At 34.1% G+C, this 24,964-nt stretch overlaps 1 protein-coding gene across 13 annotated transcripts in view; it reads left to right on the top strand.

Moving 5' to 3' along the window:
• Positions 1-24,964, top strand: part of LOC100651767 — a 158,263-nt gene that overhangs the window by 93,385 nt on the left and 39,914 nt on the right. For 8 of the 13 annotated variants that reach the window (XM_048409471.1, XM_048409474.1, XM_048409472.1 and 5 more), the window contains 9 exons: positions 9,940-9,997; positions 13,139-13,275; positions 13,684-14,121; positions 15,594-15,816; positions 16,550-16,952; positions 17,687-17,828; positions 18,772-18,949; positions 19,391-19,595; positions 19,699-19,810. In XM_048409471.1, coding sequence (XP_048265428.1) covers positions 9,963-9,997; positions 13,139-13,275; positions 13,684-14,121; positions 15,594-15,816; positions 16,550-16,952; positions 17,687-17,828; positions 18,772-18,949; positions 19,391-19,595; positions 19,699-19,810 — 1,873 coding nt within the window. In that variant the 5' untranslated portion in view covers positions 9,940-9,962. The remainder of the gene's footprint in view (positions 1-9,939; positions 9,998-13,138; positions 13,276-13,683; positions 14,122-15,593; positions 15,817-16,549; positions 16,953-17,686; positions 17,829-18,771; positions 18,950-19,390; positions 19,596-19,698; positions 19,811-24,964) is intronic. The other 5 variants (XM_012312632.3, XM_012312633.3, XM_012312636.3 and 2 more) reach the window with 1 other exon arrangement.

Raw genomic sequence — 24,964 nt, 5'->3', positions numbered from 1 at the left:
TCCTCTAGCTTTTTCATTATGCACCAGTCGTTTCATTCGCAATATATACGTGCTTTTTAATATGAAACACGAAATGAGGTAAAATTTTACTAGCAGTTTTCCAAATAGCGTAAATTTCTAAAAAATACAGTACGTGTTCTAATACTTCATGGGCATGGTGTATCTTCGAATATGAAGTTCGTGCTTAGCAAATTCACAAAATGGATAATAACGGATTTTTAGAGTTGTTGCATTTGTAAAAAAAATGTATAAGATGTATATTTATATCGATACCTCTCATAATGAAAAATAGCAAAAGGCTTTTAAAGTATTTACAAGTAATTAAAAATTTGATAGATAAATTCAAACTTAGTTGCAACATACTCGATCCCATACTGTTACCCATGGCACTTTCTTTTAACCCGCTCGCTCTACTCTATTTCTTTCTTTACCTTCCTTTTTCTTTCTTGTTTTTCTCCCTGTTTTTCTTCCCCGTTTTTGCTGTGATCCATAGACATAAATTCACCAGTAGGAAGAAGGAAAACGATATTAGCGTTCCTTCCGCTCTAGGGAATTCCGAGAAACCCTCGTTTTCTTCCTTTCTCTTTCCGTCACTCTAGTCTTCAGCTGCCAGCTTCCAGCCTCCCCTCTGTTTCCTCGGCCTATAACACAACGCACAACCCTCGTTGCTATGGGAATACCCTGTTCTTCGCTATTGTTCGGCTTTAGACTAACGATGCGTGTGATTCTCCCTTTTTACATTATTCTTCATTTTCTTCTTCTACCTTTCGTTCCGGCGTTTCTTTCTAGTTTTCACATTATATCAACGTTTCTGGATACGTTGTTTTTTGTTTGCTCGTGGATTATTTAAAGGGAAGGAATTGATTTTTCGTTTTAGCTTGATTTACAGGTCGGTCGGTTTTGTATGTAATTGATAGATGATTATTGGGTTTCGGTTGCTATTAACTGTGTAAAATAATCAAACATCATTAAATTTGTGGATCGTGCAATACAGGTTTGACTGGGTTATATTATATTTGTCTATATTACGTGAAATTACGTAATATATTTCTTCAATTCTCGTTATTAGAGATAGAAGTATTTCAATTTAAGTTAGTTATTAGAAACTGATAGATTCGAACGAATTTAGAATTAATTTAGTTCGCTTAATATGTTTGTTCAGCATATAGGTAAATTTATAGACGGATTATGGTTGATTATGTACAATACACTGATTATATATGCTATGCGGTCGTATTGGATATTATATGATAGTAACTATAAGATTTTTAAGACAAAATGAGAGAAAGGAAGGAAATAAAAAATGGAAATTAGCATTTTAGGAGACTAAAACCAATAAAAATTATTTTTATTAAGGTAGTCAAAGCAAGTAGTAAAAAATATTTACTGCTATGAAACAAGTATGTTTCAACATTTACCAAATCATTAATCGGGGCGTGACCCAAAATATTTCCACGATATCGTCGCTTCCACTTTTATTTACCGACATATTCAACATCTCGTAATAAATTTTATTGTCCATTCAATTAAAAATTAATTTACCAATATTGTAGGAAATGTCGTACAATTAAATGTCATAACCAGCGTATGTATGTTATTTGGAATGAAAATTCCAATACCTAAAATTTTTATCTATTTTTGTTTCGTCCAATTTTATTTATTGACAATGTTCCGTTATTTCACAAAGGATTTAAATATAATCAAAAATTGATTTACAAATTCCGCGAATAATACAATATAACTCATAACAATAGCTAATACATTTAATGAAAATTTGAATAATTAAATAACGAGCTTGCAAGAAACAGTATATTCATCTTTCACTTGTTGCCTTATTTGTAAATTAATGTGTTTTATATTTATTTTAAACAATGAAAGGATAAAAAGTATAAAAATAAATCAAGCTTAAAGGGAACAACGTGACAAAGAGCAGCGTCTAATCCGATACGGTCTTAATCTACTTAGAGTGCAGGTGTCCTCAGAAAGGTGGACAGATTGTTCTGTTTCGCTAGAAAATTTGCAAAACCTTAATCTTAAAGAAAATCAATCGCTTTAACTTATTAAACAAGGAATTCTTATTTTGTTACATAGAAATTTATTTTACTATACAAATATGAAGCCAACAAGGAAATAGGACATTTTTTTCCTAAAAACATCTTAACATTAACGTCAATTAACTTACATCGAAAATGAACTATTTCATATCTCTCCTTTATTAGAATCGCATCAGAGAATTTTGTATATCGTATTTTTCATTGTACTCGGTTCGAACAATGGAAACGTCAATAACGCATCGAAACGAGAGGCTGGATAGCATTTATCGCTTATTATTATGCTTTTTACATGTTTGAATTTTCTGGTGGTACTGTGACTTGGAAACAAGGCTATTAAAAGTAACTCATCACGATAACTGATACATAAAGATATCCTTTAGTACTATATGGCGTGACTGGATGTTGATATAGTGACGTATTATAGAGAAACGAGCGGATTTTCGTGGATTTTCAGTAGATTTTCGATAGAGTGAGTAGTAGTGCAGAAACGTAAATGAAAATTTATTGAGTGTACTGGAAGTGGAACATTGCCAGCTGATTGGTTAATCCGCTTCGTGTCAATTGACGTCACGGCGAATGGAATCACCTGAATATTCGCCGCCCGCTAAAATTTTTGGACAAATATACCAGAGACAATAACATCGTATCGCAACATTTTACTTTGGAAGCTTGTTAATATCCTAACAAAGGAAACAATAGTTTTTTGATATAAGAACAATTATATCAAAACACAGAAGACAATTTTTCCATGAATTTTGAGAAAGAATTCAACCGTTTTGGAACATTAAATTTCGATAAAATAGTTTTAATAAATAATTACATTTTCTTCTATACAAATGTTATTATTTAGTTATCCATTTGGAAAAAGTTCACTTTATTCTTTATGGGAATTAATTTCCATTGTGTTTACTATAACATATTCTATCTAACATATGTATCTAATAACTAGTCTGCGAATGTTTATGTATTTAAGAGAAATTTGAAGATGATAGTGTTTAATAGGTAAAATAATATTCTACTAAAGTTCCATTTTTGAATCATATTCATATAAATATGAATTAGTGACGATTTAATAATAAAACAAATTTGCAAATTGTATAAGCAGATATTACACAAGTACGTTCGTTAATTTTCATTTTAAATTATTTGTCGATATTCGCACCAACTTGTCAAGCTCAATTATCTTACGAGCAAGTCGACGAAATAATTCCGACATTAATAGAGATTTTGCGACAGGGTTGGCGTTCGTCGTCCATCAGAATTCCTTCGAATCCATGGATTTCATTGTTCTTCGCCCACACCTGCGAACGCTTATGCAATTGCGGCAAATTCATCTGGTCTTATTTCGTAACTATCTGAAACCTCACAGCACACGCGTCTAGCTAGTAAACAATTTAACGTACTTTGCTGGAATGTGCGGTAGAATGAAATTATACAACATGCTCCACGATTCTCGAAGGAGTTCCATTGAGAGTAACCGCGCGGACAGATTCATTTTCACGGTCATTTAGATCTCCTCTTAGAATACAATCAATCTTCTCTGAATAGTGTTGTCACATACTAGTGTACAAGATACTTTATGTAAGATGATACACTCAAATGAAAAGGTATTCTACATCGAGCGGAAATTTCAATAAAATAGATGAGAATGTCCTTTGGAAAAATGTTTTCGAGAAAAGAACGTGAAATTCGAGTTCGTTGATTATACGAATCGAATAGGTGAATTTATTATTAGAGAATATGCGATAAAACACAGCGTAGTTATTGAGAAAAGATATCCTCAAAAAATTAATTCGGAAGAAGGTTTGATAATTCGAAGATAGAAATCTGCTGGAATTACCTTGCTACTTTTTATGGTAATGACTCGATGAATAAAATGGTCGGTTGCTTATGTCCTTATTTGTCGAAAATGATGGCCGGTCGTAAAAATAAAGTAGGCCGTAAAATAATTTCGAAAACGTTTTATTAGATTTGTCCCTCGGATTTAAGAGCCACTTGTGGCTCACCAGCGTTATTCACATCGATTGTTGTTTCGATAGTATGATCAGGTATGATCAAAAATTCATAAAGTGTTACGCAAAAGAAGCGAAAACACTTGAACAGGAAATTTTCTAACTAATAACGTTGATGAATTGACAAGTTTGGCATCTCTAAAGCTTCATTTCTTAGATGATAAAATGCATGGAAATAATTCCAAAAGTAGAAAGATTCATAATGTCTCGTTGATTTACAAATATTTTTAAATTTCGAAATGGGGAAAAAACTTTGACGAAGCTAATTATCATGACAGGAAAAACTTCAAATGAGATTGTAATATTCACATAAAATACTAAAACATAATTAATAATAAATAAATCTAAACGATCAATAAAATAGCACGATTCATAATGTTCCATTGAGGAAGCATCGAGGAAGTTTAATCAAATCTTTTTCTAAGAACAAACGAATCTGTGCGAAATTCTTTTCTTCAAAGTTGCACGTTCAAGGTACACTTTTTTCCGTAAAATAAAGCTCACTCACTCGGATGTTGTTTTAACGTACGTTACCCAGTTTCTTGCGCGCAAAGGGGTTAATTTCATCTGTTCGATCGTCAGACTGGCCTCGAAAGAAACTCGCGAGGATCCGTCTGAAAATACCAGAAACTGCGTGTTCTTCTCGTTCCCTCTTGATCTATCTATCTCTGTAGATGAGTTTTTTTCGAACGATGTTAGACGAGACACTTTCCAGATTACTTTCGAGGATGGATTTTATTAAGCCGTGGAGCTAGTCAGCGGAGATGCAAACAAGTCTTGCAATTTAGCAGAGAGAAAATATCCTGCTGTAACGGTTCCGCGGAAATATCGTTTATTTCTACAAAAATGCAATCACCGTAGTGTCCGTCGCGTCGGGAAACAAATTTTCACTACCTCGAAGAAATAGATTCTCGTTTTTTGAGGTCACTTTTAAAAGCTTCCATGTTTAACATGTTTTGATCGTTAACCATACCAATCGTATAATTATAAGAAAAATCAAAGCTTCAGAAGTATGTCTTATTCTAACACGAAAAGAATTAAGCACATAATTCTTGTAAGAAATAAATACAGATATTTAACGTAAGAAAACATAGAGAAAACATTTCTATCGTTAATTCTAATAAAAGAAAAGTATATTAATTCTAAAGTATTTTAAGTATAAAATCTGATCAAAAACTAATTGACGCCTCTCAGACTAGACAATATAATCAATGTTGGATGACGATAATACAATCAGTGTAGGATGACAGAGTCATGACAAATTAGGCAATCGCTCGAGTTCATCACTTGTCGTTTATTTGTCAATTAAAAGAGATACCTGGTTTAAAAAATTGTAGCTCGACCGTAGCAATCGATCGTTCGATACCAAACAACGCGTTTGTGTAATGTTCAACGAATGGACGAGCATCAGCAGCAGAATTAATGTCGTGTCGTGAAATGTCGAATATATTCATCGTATGACACGTGGACGTTGCACAGGCTGTTAATGCAAACCGCTATACGATGTCATATCACGGCCAAATTATTGCAATCCGTGTCGTGTTTATTAAAAAGCTGTTTACAGCTTCCTGCCTACCAGTTCGTATAATTCGAGTAAAATTTCGCAAGTTGCGAATTAAAAATTTTTTAGTTGAATTATTGTATATAGGCTAACGGATTTTTACACGATTATATAATTTTGGAAATATAATTAAAGAAGTGGAATTTATATAAAAATTCTTTTGTGTATTAAATATCGTATGATAGTAAGTACCTTATTTTGCATATCTTTATATATCTCCTTGTATCTTTATATTATCTGTATTTAGTAGAATTTTAGAAGTTTGAAAGTTGTAACACATTCGCTATGTAAGTCGCGGATTTGACATTTTCTTTAAAATAGGTGGACAGATTTTTGTCATTATTACCTTTGTTTAATATTATGTGTATTTACATCTTAATATTCATTTGCCAACATTTATTTATTTTATTAAATCTCCGAAAGGTTGAGATAATTCTGTATTTTTAAAAAGCCCCTACAAAGCTACGCAAAAGCTATTTTAAAAAACTTTCAAATCTGTGTCCGATCAGCCCACATCCTATAATCCCACGTCTGACTTAAATATCATCGACGTAAACATAGAAAACGAACGACGATATTGAACGATGCGAAATTTCGAGGTTCGTGCGCACGCTCGAGCGCATTCTTCCAACGAGATTGATTTTTAACTGATTTCGGACTAACTGAATTACGTTCACGCGTTAATTGCGTTTACCAAGGCCGGCGTAGGTTGGAATATGAAACCATGATCCGTAAAGGGAGCCGACCACGCGGATTCTCTTAAGGGAGAATCGTGAGTAGGGCAATTTTAAATCCGGTCGTATGCTAATTCGACCGATCACCAACAAAGGGGGTGGGAAAAGGAAACAGAATCTGAGGGGTAGATTAAAGCAGTTTCCTGCGTATAATTTGATAATTGGTCCTCGGGAATCTCAAATTAATTTTCGCAGTAACGACAGACGCTTCTGGAAATTTCCAAACTCTGCGGAGTATAATGTAATAAATATTGTAAAATTACGAGAATTATTTACATAGTAGGGAATTCTGCAATCTGTTGCTTGTCAAGAAATTATCACTACCTGTTATTAAATTATTATGTAAGAAAATTCAGATAACTTGTAAGATAAATTTTACAAATTAAACGTTACTGGAGAACTTTGTCCTGAAACATTGGTTTGAATAAGAAAGTTTGTAAAGGTGATACACGGTCGGTTTGCAAAAGAGGCATGTTGAATACCCTTAATGGGATCTTGGATGGAATTATTGCAAGTTGTTGGCTGTATTATGATGTGAATTGGAAGTTTGGGACTACATTAGTGTTTCATTCCATTCGTTGTTACTATTTAGTTTGCATTTCCTGTACCTAAGATAATTTTTAACGGCTACTAGCTTTTGAAACAAGTCGTTGTTTCAATGTAAAATTTTATATCTCTTGTAAATGGGATCGCGGCTTAAATATAATATATTCACAGGAATAAAAATTAAGCGACAAAGATCCAAGTACGAATTACTGAAGTTTGTAAATTATTTTAATTATAATCTTCTTTGTAGACGAGAAGATGATCGTACGTATTAATTAATTTTACTTTTGAAATAATAAAGCTGCGGTACAGCTATAAGAAAAGATACCAATTAATAATAATTTGTATACAGTTTATAGAAGTTTAAATGTCCTAATAATATCTAGAATACTTTATTAAATAAATCACATTGTTCTTATTCATATTGTTCCTGTTGAAGTTCATATTATTTCAAACAATAAACTATAAGACAAATGACAAAATGAAAGATGAAGCATTAGACAAATACTATTACTAAAAAATGCTTAACCTTTATGTTGCCACGTAGAATAAATACATATAACAATGAATTGCAGTAAAATTTTGTATAATTAAAAAAAATGTTTTCTACGTTTTATTAATTTACATTTTTAACAATTTGAAGAATATGTTTAAAATTCGTACGAGAATTAAATCTAACTGTCTTCTAATTTATTTTACAAACTACTCTTTGTAGGAACAAACTAGCATCAAATTATTTTTATACTGTGTTTTACATATTTAACGTCTTGCCTGCCTGATACACTTTGAAAAGCAAAGTACTACAAACCTCTATACTACAAGCAAAACATCGTCTTTTGTCTTGTCTCGAGGACTATTTTTAACTGTGGCTCGAGAGCCAGTGATTTATAGCCAGCTTGGTAGGGTGCATCTTGTCTAGAAGTTATTTTATCTTCCTGCTCCAAAGCCTTTCCAGTACAACAGCCTCCGATGATGCTTTTTTTATGCTGGAACGAATAAATCAATTCTTTACATTGCTATCAACATTCACGTTTCACAAAGACGGGATAAACTGATTCTAATTTCAGTCTATTTGAGTTTAACAAGTATGTTAGCAATTATCGTGGAACTTGTTTCAATCACAGGAACAACGAATCTTGCTTTATAATTATGATAATTAAACTCATTTCGTTAAAAGCTCGTTGCAGACATTAACAATCATCACAAACAGTGTACAGAATATTTTTTTAAAATAGATTGGGTTCCTTGGGTAAATTGTAGAGCACGTTGCAATATCGATCATAAAATTAGGAAATACAAAAGTATGTTACTTTTATTATTGATTCTTTGAACTATTTTTCATCGAATCCTATTTTTTATCGTCAGAAAATTTCTCAAGTTCCAGGGAAATGTAAAAAGGACAAAGGAAGATTTTTCGAAAATATTAAATCCCTTTCTGCCGCGTGAAACCAAAGCAAAATTTATGTATCGAATATTTTTATCATCGACAACGCTTCGATTCTCTTTAACAAAATTTTATCGTATTATTAAAATTGTTAATAATAATTTAATTATTATACTACGTATTCTTCATCAAATACATACACGAGAAAGATTATACTGCAGGAATTTGCGAATTCGTATTGCAAATGCTTCAAATAAAAGGATCTCACTGAAAAAAGTATTATTCTTAATAAAATATTTCCAACGCTTTTATCCTAACACAAATTTGAAACTCATGAATTTTTTATGGAACACTTTACATACCGAACAGCCTGTGGCATTAATATGGAAAACCAGTGGCTGGTTAAAGCCTGAGAAAAGGATTGATGGAAGGATAACGCAAAGCAACGGAGAACTTCGAGTCAGAAACTTTCACATGGTTGGGAAATTCACATGGCGCGGTATCCGCTATATTTTCATAAATCCTTAAAGTTTTTCTGTTTGCAGTGGCGAGGGTAAACGAGACCAAGCATGCAGTGGAATTCGTACTCATTTCAAAGTTCCATTGACCTTGGGTAGAAAGTCCCACGACGAAACCCCAAGGTTACATAAATCGTCCTTTCTCTTCATTCCATGAGAATATTACACGACACCCTTGCGCCACTGCTTGCTGAATTATGAACGTTCTGAGTAAATTATAAATTCGAAAGATTAATAGAGGGTTTCGCCTAAGGAGATTTACACTGCCGTGTCAGCCAGTTGTTATGAATCACTTGCTTTAATCCTTTCAAGGTCTTTGTTTAACAATATGATATTAGATTCTGTAATAAGTTTGTCTGCTTCTAAGTGTTACATTTTCAAGGATATTAAAGAAACGTTACTTACAGTGGTTAAAATACTCGAACATTTACCATAAGAAATTTTTATGTCTACCTATATCGTATACCTACGCTACATAAAATATCTTGAAATTATCAAGAACACGACTATCGTGATAAAATTGGTCTTTGAAGCCAATCTGAGAATGTGCATAAAAGTTACAAGATACTTAGATTGCGTTTTATAATTTTTGGAGGAAGTTCGTCTTTGGGATTGTATTATTTGATGATAGCGATGAAGGAGATTGCACATTATGAGTCGTTTATTATGTTAGAATTAGGATCATCTATTATTCCTATTAGATTATCCTCAAGCAAAATAGATAGTATTCTTAACAATTGCGAAAATAAGAAGCTTTACATAAATCTGTAACAAAGAGAGTTTTATAGAAATGTATACAATTGAAGTACCATAACTGTATTATACAGAGATCGTAATTTCTTAGCATTTTATTTTCTAGTATAAATACCATGTTATTCGTCCATTATCTGTAGCTGTTCCATCGATGGTAATGGAACAGGTTTTCGAAACAAACAGGCTATTTATTTTAGAAAGTAGGTTTTCCAAATAAACAGGCTATTTATCGATGCTAGTGACGTGGTTTACGTGGGACACGAGGTGTCGTGGAGACTCATTACTTCTGTTCAACCATATTTCCATTGTAGGTTTCGAAGGACTTCGTGGAAAGAGGAGAAAAAAAACTATTTTTGTGTGTATGTATCTTTTTGCAGGTCGGCCAGATCCTTGCCATGCGATGTCGTTGCAGAACCCCAGACTTCGACATTACAGGTCGAATCGTCAGACCAGATACTGAATTTAATACAGATTTGTTCTCGTTTTTGAGGATCGTTTTCTGACAGTTTTATTAATACGCTGATCGATACGAGGGCAGACACGCGGCTATATTTTATATATTTCGCTCTTTCTCTATCTTTCTCTATCTTTCTCTTTCATTTCCTTTTCTTCTGTATAGTATTTTAATAAACGTGCACAGGATGCGGTACAGATAGAGCGATTTTTTCCAGGTACAATTAAGGGGAAAATCTGTAAACTGTACTGTAGAAGAAATTGTGTTTAACGTCTTAGACTTGCATCGCATAAAAATATGATTCAGTCTGATTTATGTCGTTATTTTCACTTAAAAAATTCATTTCAAAGATTATTCTTTCGTGAATGGTTCTGAGTAAACTGTACTTTGTCCGAGGCATGAAATTTTACAAATCGAAGGTTTTTAGCATTGAAAAACTCTCTTCCATATCAATGACAGTTTTGGCAATGAAATTTAAGAAATTTTATAAATTATAAATCGTCTGATCTTTTTTCTTTGACAAAGAAATTGTAGAATCGTAGGAAAAAAGTTGTAACTTGTCAATTTATTAATATTATTACTGGTATCACTAGTTGTTCGATATTATTTTATATTATTGTTCAATAAAATGAAAACCTGATAAAAAATCGGTAAGATATTCTTGGAAATTGTATAAAATGCTTGAGAGAATATCCCGTTTGCATGGAGATCGTGCAACATTTTCTAAATCCGATAACGTACTTACTTTAGCGGGCTTATAGAATGCTCACAGAATGGTTATGACAAGCTTTGGTGCAAGTTAAAAGAGAACAATAGCAAAATGTGCTCAACTCCAGAATTCTATAATACAGAAAACTTTGACGTAAAAGCAGTTTTCTCTTTGTTTTCCAAAGATTCTTTCAATTCCATCAAACAACTAAGAGCGTAAAAAGAAAAATTCACTCTCCGTCTCGAAATAGTTCAATATCCACTTGAACGTATTCACACGATAACAAACGTTCAAAATTACTAGAGTTCCTTTGTATAATTTTCCGATTAACGATATTAGTGACAATTCATAGATTATACATTTTTTTTTTTTCTTGTAATTCCATCAAAATTACCAGAAAATCAGATTAGTTTCAACTACAGTAACTTACTTGAAAAGCTACATTTGTTTTATTACAAATCTTGTTGCTGTTACATGAAGAAACTTATTAATACTAATCATTTATAATCCGTGATTATTAAAATTTCATCAATAATATTAGTTCAACTGTACCTGCAAGAGGATCTAGAGTAAAAAAAAAATCTATGAAGGCATAAATTTCCATGTTACGAACTTCACTGCAAACGTAACATTAAATTAGAAGGATTGCGATATCTCCAATGACTAAAATACTTTCTGTCAGTAATAATGAACTCCTCTTTTTATTTTCGATCATCTTGGTAACTTTTTAAGCCTTCGAATCTTCTTCTTACGATCACTGTAAACTTTCATAAATTAACTACAATATATAAATATAAGATAAAATAGATTATTGTAATACGATTTTTGAAATGAATATATCTTTTTTTTTTTTAGTTAGAACTGCATCGCAAATTGAACGATACTCAGTAACCTCAGTAATTAGCTACTGTCTATTTTCGCCATTTTCAACACGGTTTTCCTCAAACATATTACATGTTTTCAACTTATTGTACCATCATAAATTGTTCTTTATCTGCTTAAAAATTTGTTCCACGACCTGTGCACGGACTAGATACAAGAGTACACATGTGCATAAAACGTCTACGATATATCTGGTTTCCGCTGCATCCACGCTTTTGGTATGACGCTGGCCGCGTGAACGCCAGCTCTGTAGCTACACATTTGCGTCACTGTACCTCCATATTGTTGGAGCGTTGCTCCATTTAGCGACCGTTTTCGTGGCACATCCGTAAACCGGGAGTACTTTTCAAAAGAAACGAGCAGGAGCGTGTCCCGCTGATTAAATCTGCTTTCAGACGCGCTGCTACTCGGATTTTCCGCTTTATGTTTATAACGTTGTTGTAAGTTACCACGTGCCAAGTATCGTAGAAGTATTATTTGTTGACCAGTAAGTAAGAGTCGGTCGAGCAGGAAGTTGATGGAGCTTGAAAGATGAATATTTTAATTTGAGGAATTTTCAGAGTTGTAAATTTTCTGCGAAACGAATGGCTATGTTTGCAGTTTATTTTAATTTGTTTGTTGCAATAGTGTCTTTATGTTTCTAAAATGAAACACGGAAAAATTGGTTCAACTCCGTAGATCCATTTGAGTCTGTAAAGTTTAAAAAAGAAAAACGCATCTTCAGTTTTCCTATCCGTTTTCTGATATAACTTCTTTGAAAAACTTCGATGCAGGGATGTGAAAGTAAAAACTTCGCCTCTTGAAACGACCTCGTATGTGTGCTGTTTCAAGAGCTTTTTTCACGAAGCTACAACAATTGAAAGATTGATAATTTTTCGGGCAAAACTTAATGGTCCCCCAATTTTGTGGCGTAGCGTATTTTATTTAAAATCCTTGAAATTTTATTTACATAAAATCCGAATAATATTCTATCTTAAAATTGTATTCAAGCCAAACAACTAATTACGTCCAATTTGTAAAGAACGCAAACAGTTTCGTCAAATGTAGAAATTGAAATATGCAAATGAAACATTAAATACAACATTTATCAACATTTTAAATTTATACTGTTCGAATCATTAGTCTAAAAATCAATGAAAAAAATTCCAATATAAAGGAAGAAACAAAAGGAATCTTTATCGATGTAAATTCCATCAACCTTCTGCGAGAACTTTCAGTAGTATCGTGAACGCAGTAGCTTGCTCGAAAAGTGAACTCGATTACGCTTCATCTTCGTTTCGTTCTCCTTTTCTGGTCGATAGAGACAGCGTCTCGCTACTTTTCAAGCATGAAAATGATCCTAGAAAGATCCACGTAGAGGGTAGCGAAGAAAACCACGATCTCGATCGAGTGTCACTTCACAAACGCTCTGTTGGCATGGCCTGGATTCACGTAAAACTCTATCGTTGAAACGTTGCACCCTTTCACATTCAGTTAATTCCGCCTATTCCCGACGAAATATCAGCGCTTATACGTGACATTTCGATTTCAGGACCATGACAGCGATCTGTTTCGTGTGTAACCTACCGATCCTGAGCCATCAGGTTGGCCTGGTATGGCAAGGAGGAAACGGCTGGGACGATCTAGTGCGGGAGCAGGTGGAGGAATCTACTTTGAGGCAACGTCTTGGTGGGTATTTGTCTCGCTGTCACAAGTCCTCTTAAGTTAATGTTCTCTTAAGTAACGTATTACGTTTGTTATTTTCGAAGATATTTGAACACCTCTTGAGGATTTTATGGATTTTTTTTTTTTTTAAGTAATTTCATTCTTTGAAATTCCTTAAAATAAAAATGTGAGAAATCTGTAACGTTAAAACCCGCAATTTGCCTACAATACATACGTTTGCGTCGTTAGACCCAAGAAATTCTCCATAGCAAACTTTGCATCGCGATTCTTTCTTTCCCTGAAAAAAAAACAAAAAACAAAAAAGAACACGCACATACATTCATCATCGTACTTTCAAAAAAATAAATAAAAAATCCAATGAAATGAGACATAAAATATAAATACCTTATATATTTATTTGTCATCGTACAGGAACCGGGAGACGCGACTCAGCGACACAGATCACGTCCATATCGCCGCCGAATGAGCCACAGGAATCCTCCACGACGAATCAGCGTCGTCGAAGATCCAGCTTGGCGCAGTTGACGGACATTTTGCGGGAATGGAGCGGCGGTGGCGCTTCCGCAAAGAGCGAACGTGGAAATAAATTGTATCGTCGCGAAACATTGGCCGATATCGCGAAATCTTTGCCGTGGTCCAGACAGACGACCACGGATGCGAGCCATTTGGAAAGACTGCGCAAGAGACGCGAAAGCTCAGTCGATAGCGGGATTAGAAGCCAGGCGTCGACGAAATCGAGGAAAGATTCGACGATCAGCGAACTTAAGAACGATATTGCCAGGCTGTGGGGCAAGAAAGAGACTCCACAGGCGCAACCACCTCCTACGGTTATTTCGCCTACTTATCGAGGTTAGTTGGACGAATGTACCGTAATATTCGCTTTACCATACCGACCAAGTCTCAAGTCGTTATATTTCATAATTATTAGATCGTAGATTGTTGGACGTTTATAGAAAATTTGAAGATATAAAATTTACAATGCATGTAATACGCAGAAATATATGAAATATTTCAAATGGAATACTTATTATAACGTTTAGCGGATAAAACAAGCTTTTACCTAGTTTCCATGTAATTTATATTCAGAAAAATTTGAATGTTCATGAATATCCGCGATGTAGTAACTACGAAAACCACGGGTTTTTCGTGAAATTAATTTTGTTCGTTCCTTTGTTTATTTTTATCGTGTAACTTTAATTCTGATCGAGCGATATTTCTGAATTTGTTATTCTATTGAATTCGAAAGAGCGAGATCTCAATCTGTTTTATAACGCCATATAGGTTCGACAGAACGAATGTATTATACGAATTTACAATTTTACTTCGATTAGGATGTAAGAATGTATACAAGTAACGTAAAATTGATTTATGAAATTCCGTTTGTTTTATCGTCAATCTTCTACTTTTATATATAAGAATTTATCAGTTCTAGCGACTTGTATAATCTCACTAACTCGTAATATCGAATCAATTGTACAAAAGATGTTGAACAGATGGAGGAGATGTTGAAAATTTGAAAAGAGAATATTATTATAAATAAATAGACATTAAGGTGATAGTTATACATTATACACTATATAGAATTAGGTTGCCGTTATATAAATTGATTATGTGACGTTGAAAGTTGATGCGTCTAAAATCGTACGTTATCAATATTATGAATAACCCAATTTCGCAGATCATGTTGTGTGCATTAATAGAATAACCAAATACTGATCCCAAAGTATTGGTTATTGCTCAATCACGCGATTATTTGATACGCGCGTGCTATTTCCATAATGATATACGATATCAGCTTAATATTATAAAATCAATTATAATTTCTATCGCTACAAAAAGGGAAAAAGTATTAGCTTGATACAATTAATCGCTGATGTACGATTCTTTACCAAATAATTTGCTAAGATAATACATTACTGAATTGACTTATCGTTTAATTTGTTGGTTCCACTGATCAAATAGAGATGTCGAACTTTTAATTTGTAGAAATTATTCGTGAAACTTTATTCGTTTTGCTGGTCCTATTATGCAAGAGAATTTATTAGTACTAATAATTTGTGAATTTTTATTCCCAACATTTCACTGATAATATTAATTCAAATACCAGATGTGTGCAATTGTGCTGGTATAAATAAATGATGTATAATAAAATAATAGTTTTTCAATTCATTAATAAATGAAAACAATAGAGTTCTTATAATATTAAAATCTTTATAGAACATTGTTTTAAAACACAAAATTTTACCCAATATAAAATCAATGATAAAGCTATTTAATTTTGAAAACTCTTTTAATAGTCGAATAATTAAAATATTTTTCAGGCTCCAGTGATCCGAGAGGTTCTCGACGCGGCTCCGGTGAGAGTGGAAGAACCAAAAGCCAAGGAGAGCGAAAGCATACTTGCAGTCGTCACAGACGCAGACAGTCGCAGCAATCACAGCAATCGGTGGACAGTAGTAGCGGCATGATGCCCACGAAATATTATAGAAGCGATCAAAGACCGAGCGCTTCCAGCACTGACAGCGCAGCCAGCAATGCTGTCAGGTACATAACGTCCACCTAACAGTCTCTGGTTTCGATTGTGACGCGTATACGCGAACTTGTCTCTGCTGGGGGCAATTCTGGAGGAGGGAATTTAATTACCTTGTTGCTGATTCCGAATAATCTCCTGTAGAGTAAAGGAAACGATTAACTTTGAATGCTACTGACATGTTATGTACGTGAGTCAGGTTGATTTTAGATATAGATTACTTTGAAAATAATTATTATATAATTGTAGTAAAACGTAGAATCTTTGCCTGAGGAATTAAAAGTTCATTATTAACAAGAAAATTGCAAGACAAATTCTTAAAGTATTCTTTTTTTATCATATAATACAAAGATATATTCTGTTATTCTATCGCATGTAATGGTAATATATTCTAGTCTTTTTATAATATGCGGTATTTATATGAATCGACTTGGAATGAAGTCTTTATTCATAAATTCAAATAAATTCAATTTAATTTAAATAGCGCGATTAGTCTGAACGAAGCTTAAACCTTATAATTTCAGGAGTCTGCATCATTCTGGGTATCCACTTTCCATTTCGGTATTCATTAAAAGTCAAATTATTTACAAGAAATTTCAAGTGAAGTAATTTACACGAATATTTTTATGGATTGAAGAATTATTGTTGATGAACTTTAATTATTTCAATTCTAATAACTTGACAAATCTAAATGAAACTTAAACACAAAAATTTCACAAATCTAATAAAGTAACGTTTTATAATCAGGGAACACCTGGAAGCGCGCAATTCCATGGATAAAAGCGACCGATCGAGCAGCATCGAAGGCAAGACACCCGTGACATCTAGTACTGAGTCGAAAACGTCGACCACTACCACAACAGTCTCGTCAACGATCGCTACAATAACGACCACGTCGGCTGCGTTAACCACGTCAACCTTAGATCCAAAGAGCGCCACAGAGAGCAGGAATCTAACTCTTGACTCATCAATCACACCCCCCACTATCGTGATGTCATCAGTGACACCACCAAGCGTTTCACCGACAGTTGGTAGTAACCTTCCGCTTCCCGGAACTTCCACTTCCGGTAGCTCCAGCCCTGTCGGTTCGCCAAATGTTAACACGCCAACGCATCCTTTGCTTAGCACTAGAAGAGACTCAACTACTCAGGTGAGGTATAGAAAAGTTTTGTTAACACGTAGGAAGGAAGTTTAAGAAAAATTTCTGAAACTTAGAATATTTTTATTAAGTCGTAATACAGAAATCAAATATCTGCTTTTATTGTACCATATTTTTAACTCTTTCTCTTTTTAATAAATATATTTATCTTTAGATATGTATCTTTATATATTATTTTAAGTCTGATAATTTTGTTTTTAATAATTTAAAAATGTATCTTTTAACATCTTTATGTATAAATATATCTTCTCTATAGTTCAGTAAAATTTTTGGATGTTTAAAAATTGGATATTACGTACATTACAATTCAATAGCCTTGGTTTATCTACTATTTATTTAGTTATTTCATAATCCAATCTTCTATACGAAATAATGACGTGTCAAATATGGATAATACTGTTAGAAATTGCAAACTAAAAATAAAATTCGATAGAATTCACAGATTGTTCAAAGTCGAACATTTCATATGTTACTACCTAATAATAGAATATGCATTTATTAATCCAGTCGTATGCACAACATAATAACGTATGAAATATGTTCAATGCTGTCAGAAACCTCAAAATAAAATTATGTTTCAATCTTCCTTCTCTGACAGACGTATCCGTATTAAATGATACGTCACGTTAAATGAAATAATAGCAGACACGTCTAGTTAGACACAAAGTAGAAATAGAAACTAGATATTGAAACATTCTATTATTAAATTATCGATTCTGTTACAGTGCTATCAGAAGGGAAAGGAGCTTTCCCCAAACAAGGCGTCAAGATTAATACGACAATCAGCTGCTATAGACGAGTCGATGCCACCCGCACGGCATCGTCGCGGAAGTCAGCCAACTCTGTCACCGGATACTGACGAAGGAGGTACAATCATTAACATCAACCATTATCGACCACTTTCATCCTTCGCAAATGAAACTATCAATGTAACTTTAAATATAAATACACGTATCTATGTCCTAATTACAGTCTTTTAACACTACCTGTATCTCTCTCTTTGTGCACGATGTTTCATTTAACCCTGCTGCATTCTTCCAATCATTTTCGACCCAACTGTATTTTTACAAAATATCTCAAGTTTCAAATAAGTATGAACAAATTCTTCTTTATATGCATGATTTCTCGTTTCAATTTTCTGTTCTACATTTTCCTAAAACGTAACAAATCCTTTCTCAAATCTGTTTAATTAGGTTTCAAGATCGCACGTGCAGTGACTCGCATTAATATTCGACCACCACAGTGTGTTGTACTATACATTTCTTTGTAATGAATTATGTTCGGTAACGAGTTTATTACTCCTTGGTATATTAAGATAGATACTGTAGTTGATTAGTCTTTGATATATTAACATAAATATCGTAGTTGATAGAGAAATATATTTTACTTGTTTAACGTTCATACTTCTAAATAAAAAAGAAAATAAGCTAAATAATGTTCAAAATGTAATATTCGAATATTAATGACGGAGGCCGAAAATATTGTGAAGATTGTATTCTGTTATGTGTATTTATATTTTATATTTGTAAATATAGTGTTTGTTTGTTAAAACGAGAGAAAAATCGAAACATAAAACTTCACAGCAGGGTTGTAAAAATCATATCATCTTTCCTCCACTTCCTACTGTCGATAACTTCCACGTTTATCTTGTTCCTATCGTATTATTCGAAAAATCTAGATCTTCTTCATCTTTCTTCCTCCCATTATTTCTTCAATTTGTTCTTTCTTCTAACATAGTGTAAAATAAAATATAGTGTACAATTGTATAAGGATTAATAATAGGAGAGAATTTTGTGGGGGATGTTTGAAGGTCGGAGAGCTCGTAAAGATTCGTTAAGTCCGGATTCTGCTTCATATCCTCGGCGTCGGGACTCGAGGAGCCATCTGAGTCCGGACCGGGCTGTCGATAAAAGGGATATCAGTCCTATCAGAGAGAGATCTCAGCTGACAAGGCAGTCAATGTCTATGGCTGGTCGGTCGCCGCCCAGGTACCTGCATTTTATCGATTCTCGGTGGTTGCTACTAATGCGACTCTATCGATAGAGAACAGATTAGGAATTACAATTAGCAACGGAATTTAAAAGTGCGTCATTGGAAGCTTTGCTACATTTTTGTGAAGATAAAATACTACACTGCTTTTTTTTGCACTCTGTTTTCAGTTTGACATGATACTTTGAATACCATACTTAATTTAATGTATATAAATGTATTTTTGTCTTCATAATTTATCTCTTTTTCCAAGTTAAGAATGGTACAATTGAATAGAAAAAATTTCTTTTATATTTTTAAATTGTTCCATGTCTTATTTTTTCCTGTGGTTTTTCTTATGCAATTAAGTCGAAAATTTACATCTTATATCTTCAAATCGTTTTGTGACTTGTCTATGTTCTTAATATAAATTTAGTACGAATAAAAATTCTGCGTTATAGGTCGCCAGATAGCTCCTCTTGTTCTTCGAGAGACCCGAGTCCTTGTGCTCGTGCACCGGGAAGCATACCACATGCTCCAATAGCTAGAAGGCAGTCGACAACAGACGAGATATTTATTGCTCGTGGATTTCGACGACAGAGTACCACAGAAGAAACAATAAGATGTCGAAATTTTAGAAGACAGAGCTCTCAAAGCGAAAAAATGGTTGGTTTTTTTATTAACTAATTAGCAAAATACTAAAGTTTCTGTTTTGTTTGGAAATTGAAGAATTGCTTTGACTTAATTACATATTCTTGATTTTTATTAGGTTCAAAGATATCAAGGACGAAGAGACAGCTCCACTCAAATCACTGATGGAACATTCGCTACGATGTCTGTCGAGACATCGAACACCTTTTTCGATAGCAGTACCCAGACTGGTGAGTCATAAATTTCATAATTGGGCAAATTGCAACACGTGAGAAGGAAACTTGAAACTTGTATCCTGAAATACGAAAAATATTTCTCTATATAAATCATATATAATAGAGTGATAATAAATGGTCTCTGTTGGCCAATATCATTTCAAATCTCCCGCTCCGCGTTAAGTAGTATCGTTTGTACATTGTCAGACGCAAACGTACCTTTAAAAGGTACCACTTATTACAAATGAAAATGTACAATTATTTTATCATGATATTTGTTGTTCCTAATGAAATCATTACTTTATTTATATATCACAAATCCTTTATTTTCACATTTATTTCTCTCGATCAAGCGTATTTATTTAAGACTTAAATTAAATAATTTGAAGATTTTGCTAAACCTTTAATTATGTACGACATCAATTTAATTAAAAGTATATTAATTATCCTACTTTCTACGTCAATTTCATTGCAATATCAAAATATATCCATATTAGCGATAAAGGATTTCCAAAATAATTTATTACTTCGACTTAAATACTATTATTTTTATCTTAATTATACAATCTCGAAACTTCTGCTTTAATATTGCTCGGTGAAATTACTAATCACACATATATTAAGAATCCTCTCAAATCTCAATCGATGGGCAAATTTACAAAGGTGCTATCAAAATTTAAATCTAAATCTGCCTTCTTATCTTCACATCTGGAGCTCCAACGTCCATCAGTTTCCCCCGCAATTCTATCCCAATGTTCGGAACCCATAGTGCTCATAAGGTTCACGAAAGACCCGCAGAAGATTCACGAAACCATACACTAGCGCCAAAAAATCCGCTCAAATTTCGCGCCTTCGATATATCTCTGTAAAGCGGAATCGAGCGGCAGCATGCGCCTTGGCAACGGCGCGGCGTTCGCCGTGTCCAGCCGGCGTCGCGACGCCGTGCAGCGTCTCCGTGGACGCAAGCGTGATGCCAGCTACTCTAGTTCCAATGGAGTGACACTGGGTGCATGACAGTCGACAACCAGCCGAAGAGGAAACCAGCCTCGATGAGCTGCTGCTTGTCGAGCGTGTGCGTGTACTTCTCGCGTCGAGACGTGTTTCCTGGTTTCATCCTAGTGTCCTGGACGCTCAAACACCGTCGTCGTATCAACGGCATGCAAAAAGCTCTGTGACCCTTGTAACCATGCAATCCAACCGAACATAGTGATCGTGGATCGGCTTGTTGTCCAGATCGACGATCGAATAATTCAACATCCTTATACGCCTTCGAAGGATCAACATCTCCTGTGCCATCAAACTAACATCAAGGAAAAGGATGGATCAAGAATGATCGAGATTTTTATGAATTATCTAGACACGAAGCTGTGTTTTCACTAAAAAGCATCGTGTGTTGACAAGCTCCTCTCAAGAGATCACCTGTTCATCTATACGCTATGTTTACTTTAACGACGAGTCTATTCCGACGTGAATAAAATTGCATTCTTATTAGAAAAGATCTAATTTTCTTGGAGGATCCAGCTGTTCTATTGACCGGACGAGAGCTTCGATTTTCCATTAGAAGGATGGGTGGTGCCCTTCAAACGATGATCGAGGAATCTTTCGAGGGATCGATCGACTGATCAGATCCCTTAAAAGCGTGTCCAGTCGCAGGACTTGCCCTGGATACCGTTGTCCTTGGCAAAGCTAATTTCAACTGACCCAGTACCTGACTAGTGACAGGACGCAACCACTTGTGGCGGTGTGTGGCGGATATCGCGTATCACGAACACTTGAAAGCCGGCTAGCGTACTTGCATATGGCATTTGGTTCCTTTAAATACGTTTTTGGGGGGGATAGAAATAATTTCGAAGGATTGTTAGATGGTTAAAAGCAGATTCTTTGGTCAGTGGTGCGCGCGTTCGATGTTTGCTTGCGTTCGCGGTGTACTCGTGTGACATGTGACGCGAAGACAAGGTGTGCAACGAGTGTGATGGGAAAAAGGACTCGTCATAGTGAAAGAGGATTCCGTTTGGCCAGCGACGGGATGAGGTTGCCGCTTTTCGTCGAGTTGACGCTCCGTCGGAGGTAGGATCACTCGTCGTGTCATTGGACACGATGTATATATCATATTATTTACTATACCTTCGCTGTTCTTTAACTTTTATGCTGCGTAGTTCATTCGTTAAAGTATTTTTTAAAAGAATTAATTCTAGAGGATAGGAAAAAATTGGTTGATTCTTAAGATATTTTTGCTTTTTTCCTATTTGCATCAATTTATATACTAGTGATTATAAATATTTGGACAAATTGGAAGAAAACGTGTCTTAACTATCTCTTTAAGAAATCTACCACAAACAGTAGTACAATTAAAAGCACGACTCAACGATGTACCCACCTGTTTTAGGTATCACTGTTTGATCTGATCACCATGGCCTTTCAATTATATATTCTGACACAAAAAGCTATATATAACAATGATAATGTTATGCTAATGTTGAAAAACTAAAGGAGAACCTATTTTTAATCTTATTTATTGTTTATAAATTAAAGGATTTAAAAATGAGGGAGTTGCCCATGACCAACAAGAAAATTCGACAAAGTTTAATAATCATGACAAACTATATGTAATATTCTATTACGTATAGCTGTAATGATCATATATAATAAAATTAGTATGGACACGTTCTATTCGGACATTTTTTAGAGTAGATTTTTGCCAAATTCCATGTTAAAGAATAATAAATTTCAGCGATACCAGAACTATAGCCGAATTCTGCAGCGCAAAGGTTAAATTAATCACATCCATTTCTCGTGCACTAATTCTCTTAATTTAGTCAATTTGTACTAACAGTACATGAATGTTACTAAGCTATATAAATTAAAGAGAAACTAATGGCTAAAAGCAATACTTACCATCTTCCTATAAGATTATCAAATAATAAATTTTAATTACTAATAATTACTCGCTCGTATATAAGTAATTCATCAATGTATTTGCACATTTTCATCAAAATATTTAAATATTGGGAACTTAGTATACAAGAGAAGTCTAATCTATATCTTAAAAACTAGACACTTTTCTAAGAGTATTCTGTTATTTTAATTGAAAAATTTTATCATCGCTTGCTAATTTCATCTTTGTTCTATCTTTTGTAAATTCTATCGCTATTGCAAATACCAATATTTCATCGAATATTTAGTCCTTTTAAAATCAGATTTGTCACGTTACAGTGATAAATAATAATACAAAATGTATTCGTTATTTGTCAACACAAAATTCATAATTGTGTCGCTGTAACTAAATTACTGTATAAAATAGTGGTTTCTATCAAAACTATACCTACGTTGAATAAGTGTGTGTTTATATGTCGATTCGACAAGAAGGTATTATAATATTGCTTTTGACCACTAATTTCTCCAATGGAAATTAATATTCATACATTTCAATAACACTCATATATTATTGACGTACAGTTAAAAAAAAGTACAGTGGCTGTAAAAGGTATTTTTACACGTTATATATTACGTGGACCTTATTAATTACCTAATCAATTAGTACCTAAATGCTTCAACAAATACAACGGTGTACAAATGCTTTTCGCAGCCATTGTAAATCATCTGAAGTGTTATAGACTAATGACCGATAATTATAACATATATTTTTATGTCTTTCGTTTCTTTTTCCTTTGTCAAGTAGTTTACATAGAAATGTCGATCGAATATTTACATCGGTGGTAAAACGTGCGGGAGAAATGCGTTTCGCGCGGCCGTTAAAAGAGCGGCGAGTATTTTCGTAGCACGGTTTTACGAGTCCCGTGATTAGCGGAGCGGAGAAACGCCGCTCGTTAGAATGCTTTCATTGTTGGAGCCACGTCAGAGGCTTCCTCCCGCGTGTTGAGAACACAACGCGTGCGTCCGTATGCATTATGACTGGCGTGGAACAGCTTTCGCAACGCGACTTTTATGGAAATTTTGTGATCAGCGTTGACAGGACGTTTCCATGAATCTCGCGATGTTTCGTTTACGCTCAGCTTTGATTAAATTCGAGGGAATTTCTAATTGCGATGCCTGACTCGTTTCTCGTCAGGTTTTTAATCTTCGTCTGCGAGAAATGCATTTAACCAGAGATTCTGATAAAACTTCCAGTAAAATTGCATATTCAAGGAAATATCCTTGCTTAAGGATTTATGAGAAATAAACGCGATTTCTAATTTTCAATTTCCAATTTTATGTTAATCTTGGGATTTAACAACATTTTGAAACGTATCAGAAAAAGGGAGCTTCAACAGCTACATTCTTCTTAATGGGTTTCGAAAGATATTCAAACGCTTGACTTCTATTTTTTAACGGAACTTCATATAGGTATAAATAATTCTATTTTATAAAATTATAGAAGTAAACAAATTTTATTCTACGTGGAATCATGGCAATAAATTGATTCTATTACATATAAAATTTACACATATAAGTTCTAAGTTATTTGTACAAAAATTTCGATTAATCTCTATGCGAATTCTCAGTATTAACAGAATTTCTATAGAAAATTATAATTACCTACCTAAAGGAATTTCATTATACCATCCTTTACGCGATTATTTCAAACATTTGTGCGATTTTTCATGTCATTAAATCGCAAAGAAACAGTCACCATTCCACATTATTAAATCTCTACACGAATGCTAATTTTTATCTTAACTTCTACATAAATTGTCTTCCTTTTATTGCACAATCATCTCCATCGCTCAATCCTTTCACAAAGAAAATTCCTTTACCCAATTTCTCCTTTTAAATGCCCACTCTACCATTCCTAAACTGCTTATCGATTAACCACCAATCTGTAAAATATTCGAGCGATCTTTCGTTTCATTAAATCGTCACGAGTTGCTGTTACAATAACCGTTCGTATTTATCATCGCCCCTTTATTCATAGCAATGACAAAAGGAACTTCTGTTCGTTAACGAGAACGAGAAGACGTTTCACGCGAAATTTGCAACGAAAATGTAAGTTTCATGCGATTCGTGTCGTCGCCAGCCAGAAGGCCGTTCATTACGTGAAAAGAAGAAGAAGAAGTCGGAATAACTCCGGGCCGGAAGTCGTTACAACGCTTCTTCTGGCGCTCCCTGTTGCGCCAACCTCGAGTTTTCATTCCGTCCCGTGAATACTGCTCCCCTGTGATTATCGTCGAA

Source organism: Bombus terrestris, chromosome 10 (genome assembly GCF_910591885.1).
Source record: "Bombus terrestris chromosome 10, iyBomTerr1.2, whole genome shotgun sequence".
In the NCBI taxonomy this organism is placed as follows: Eukaryota; Metazoa; Arthropoda; class Insecta; order Hymenoptera; family Apidae; genus Bombus; species Bombus terrestris.
The sequence above is the reverse complement of the archived record's forward strand: the minus strand, read 5'-3'. Positions and strand labels throughout refer to the sequence as shown.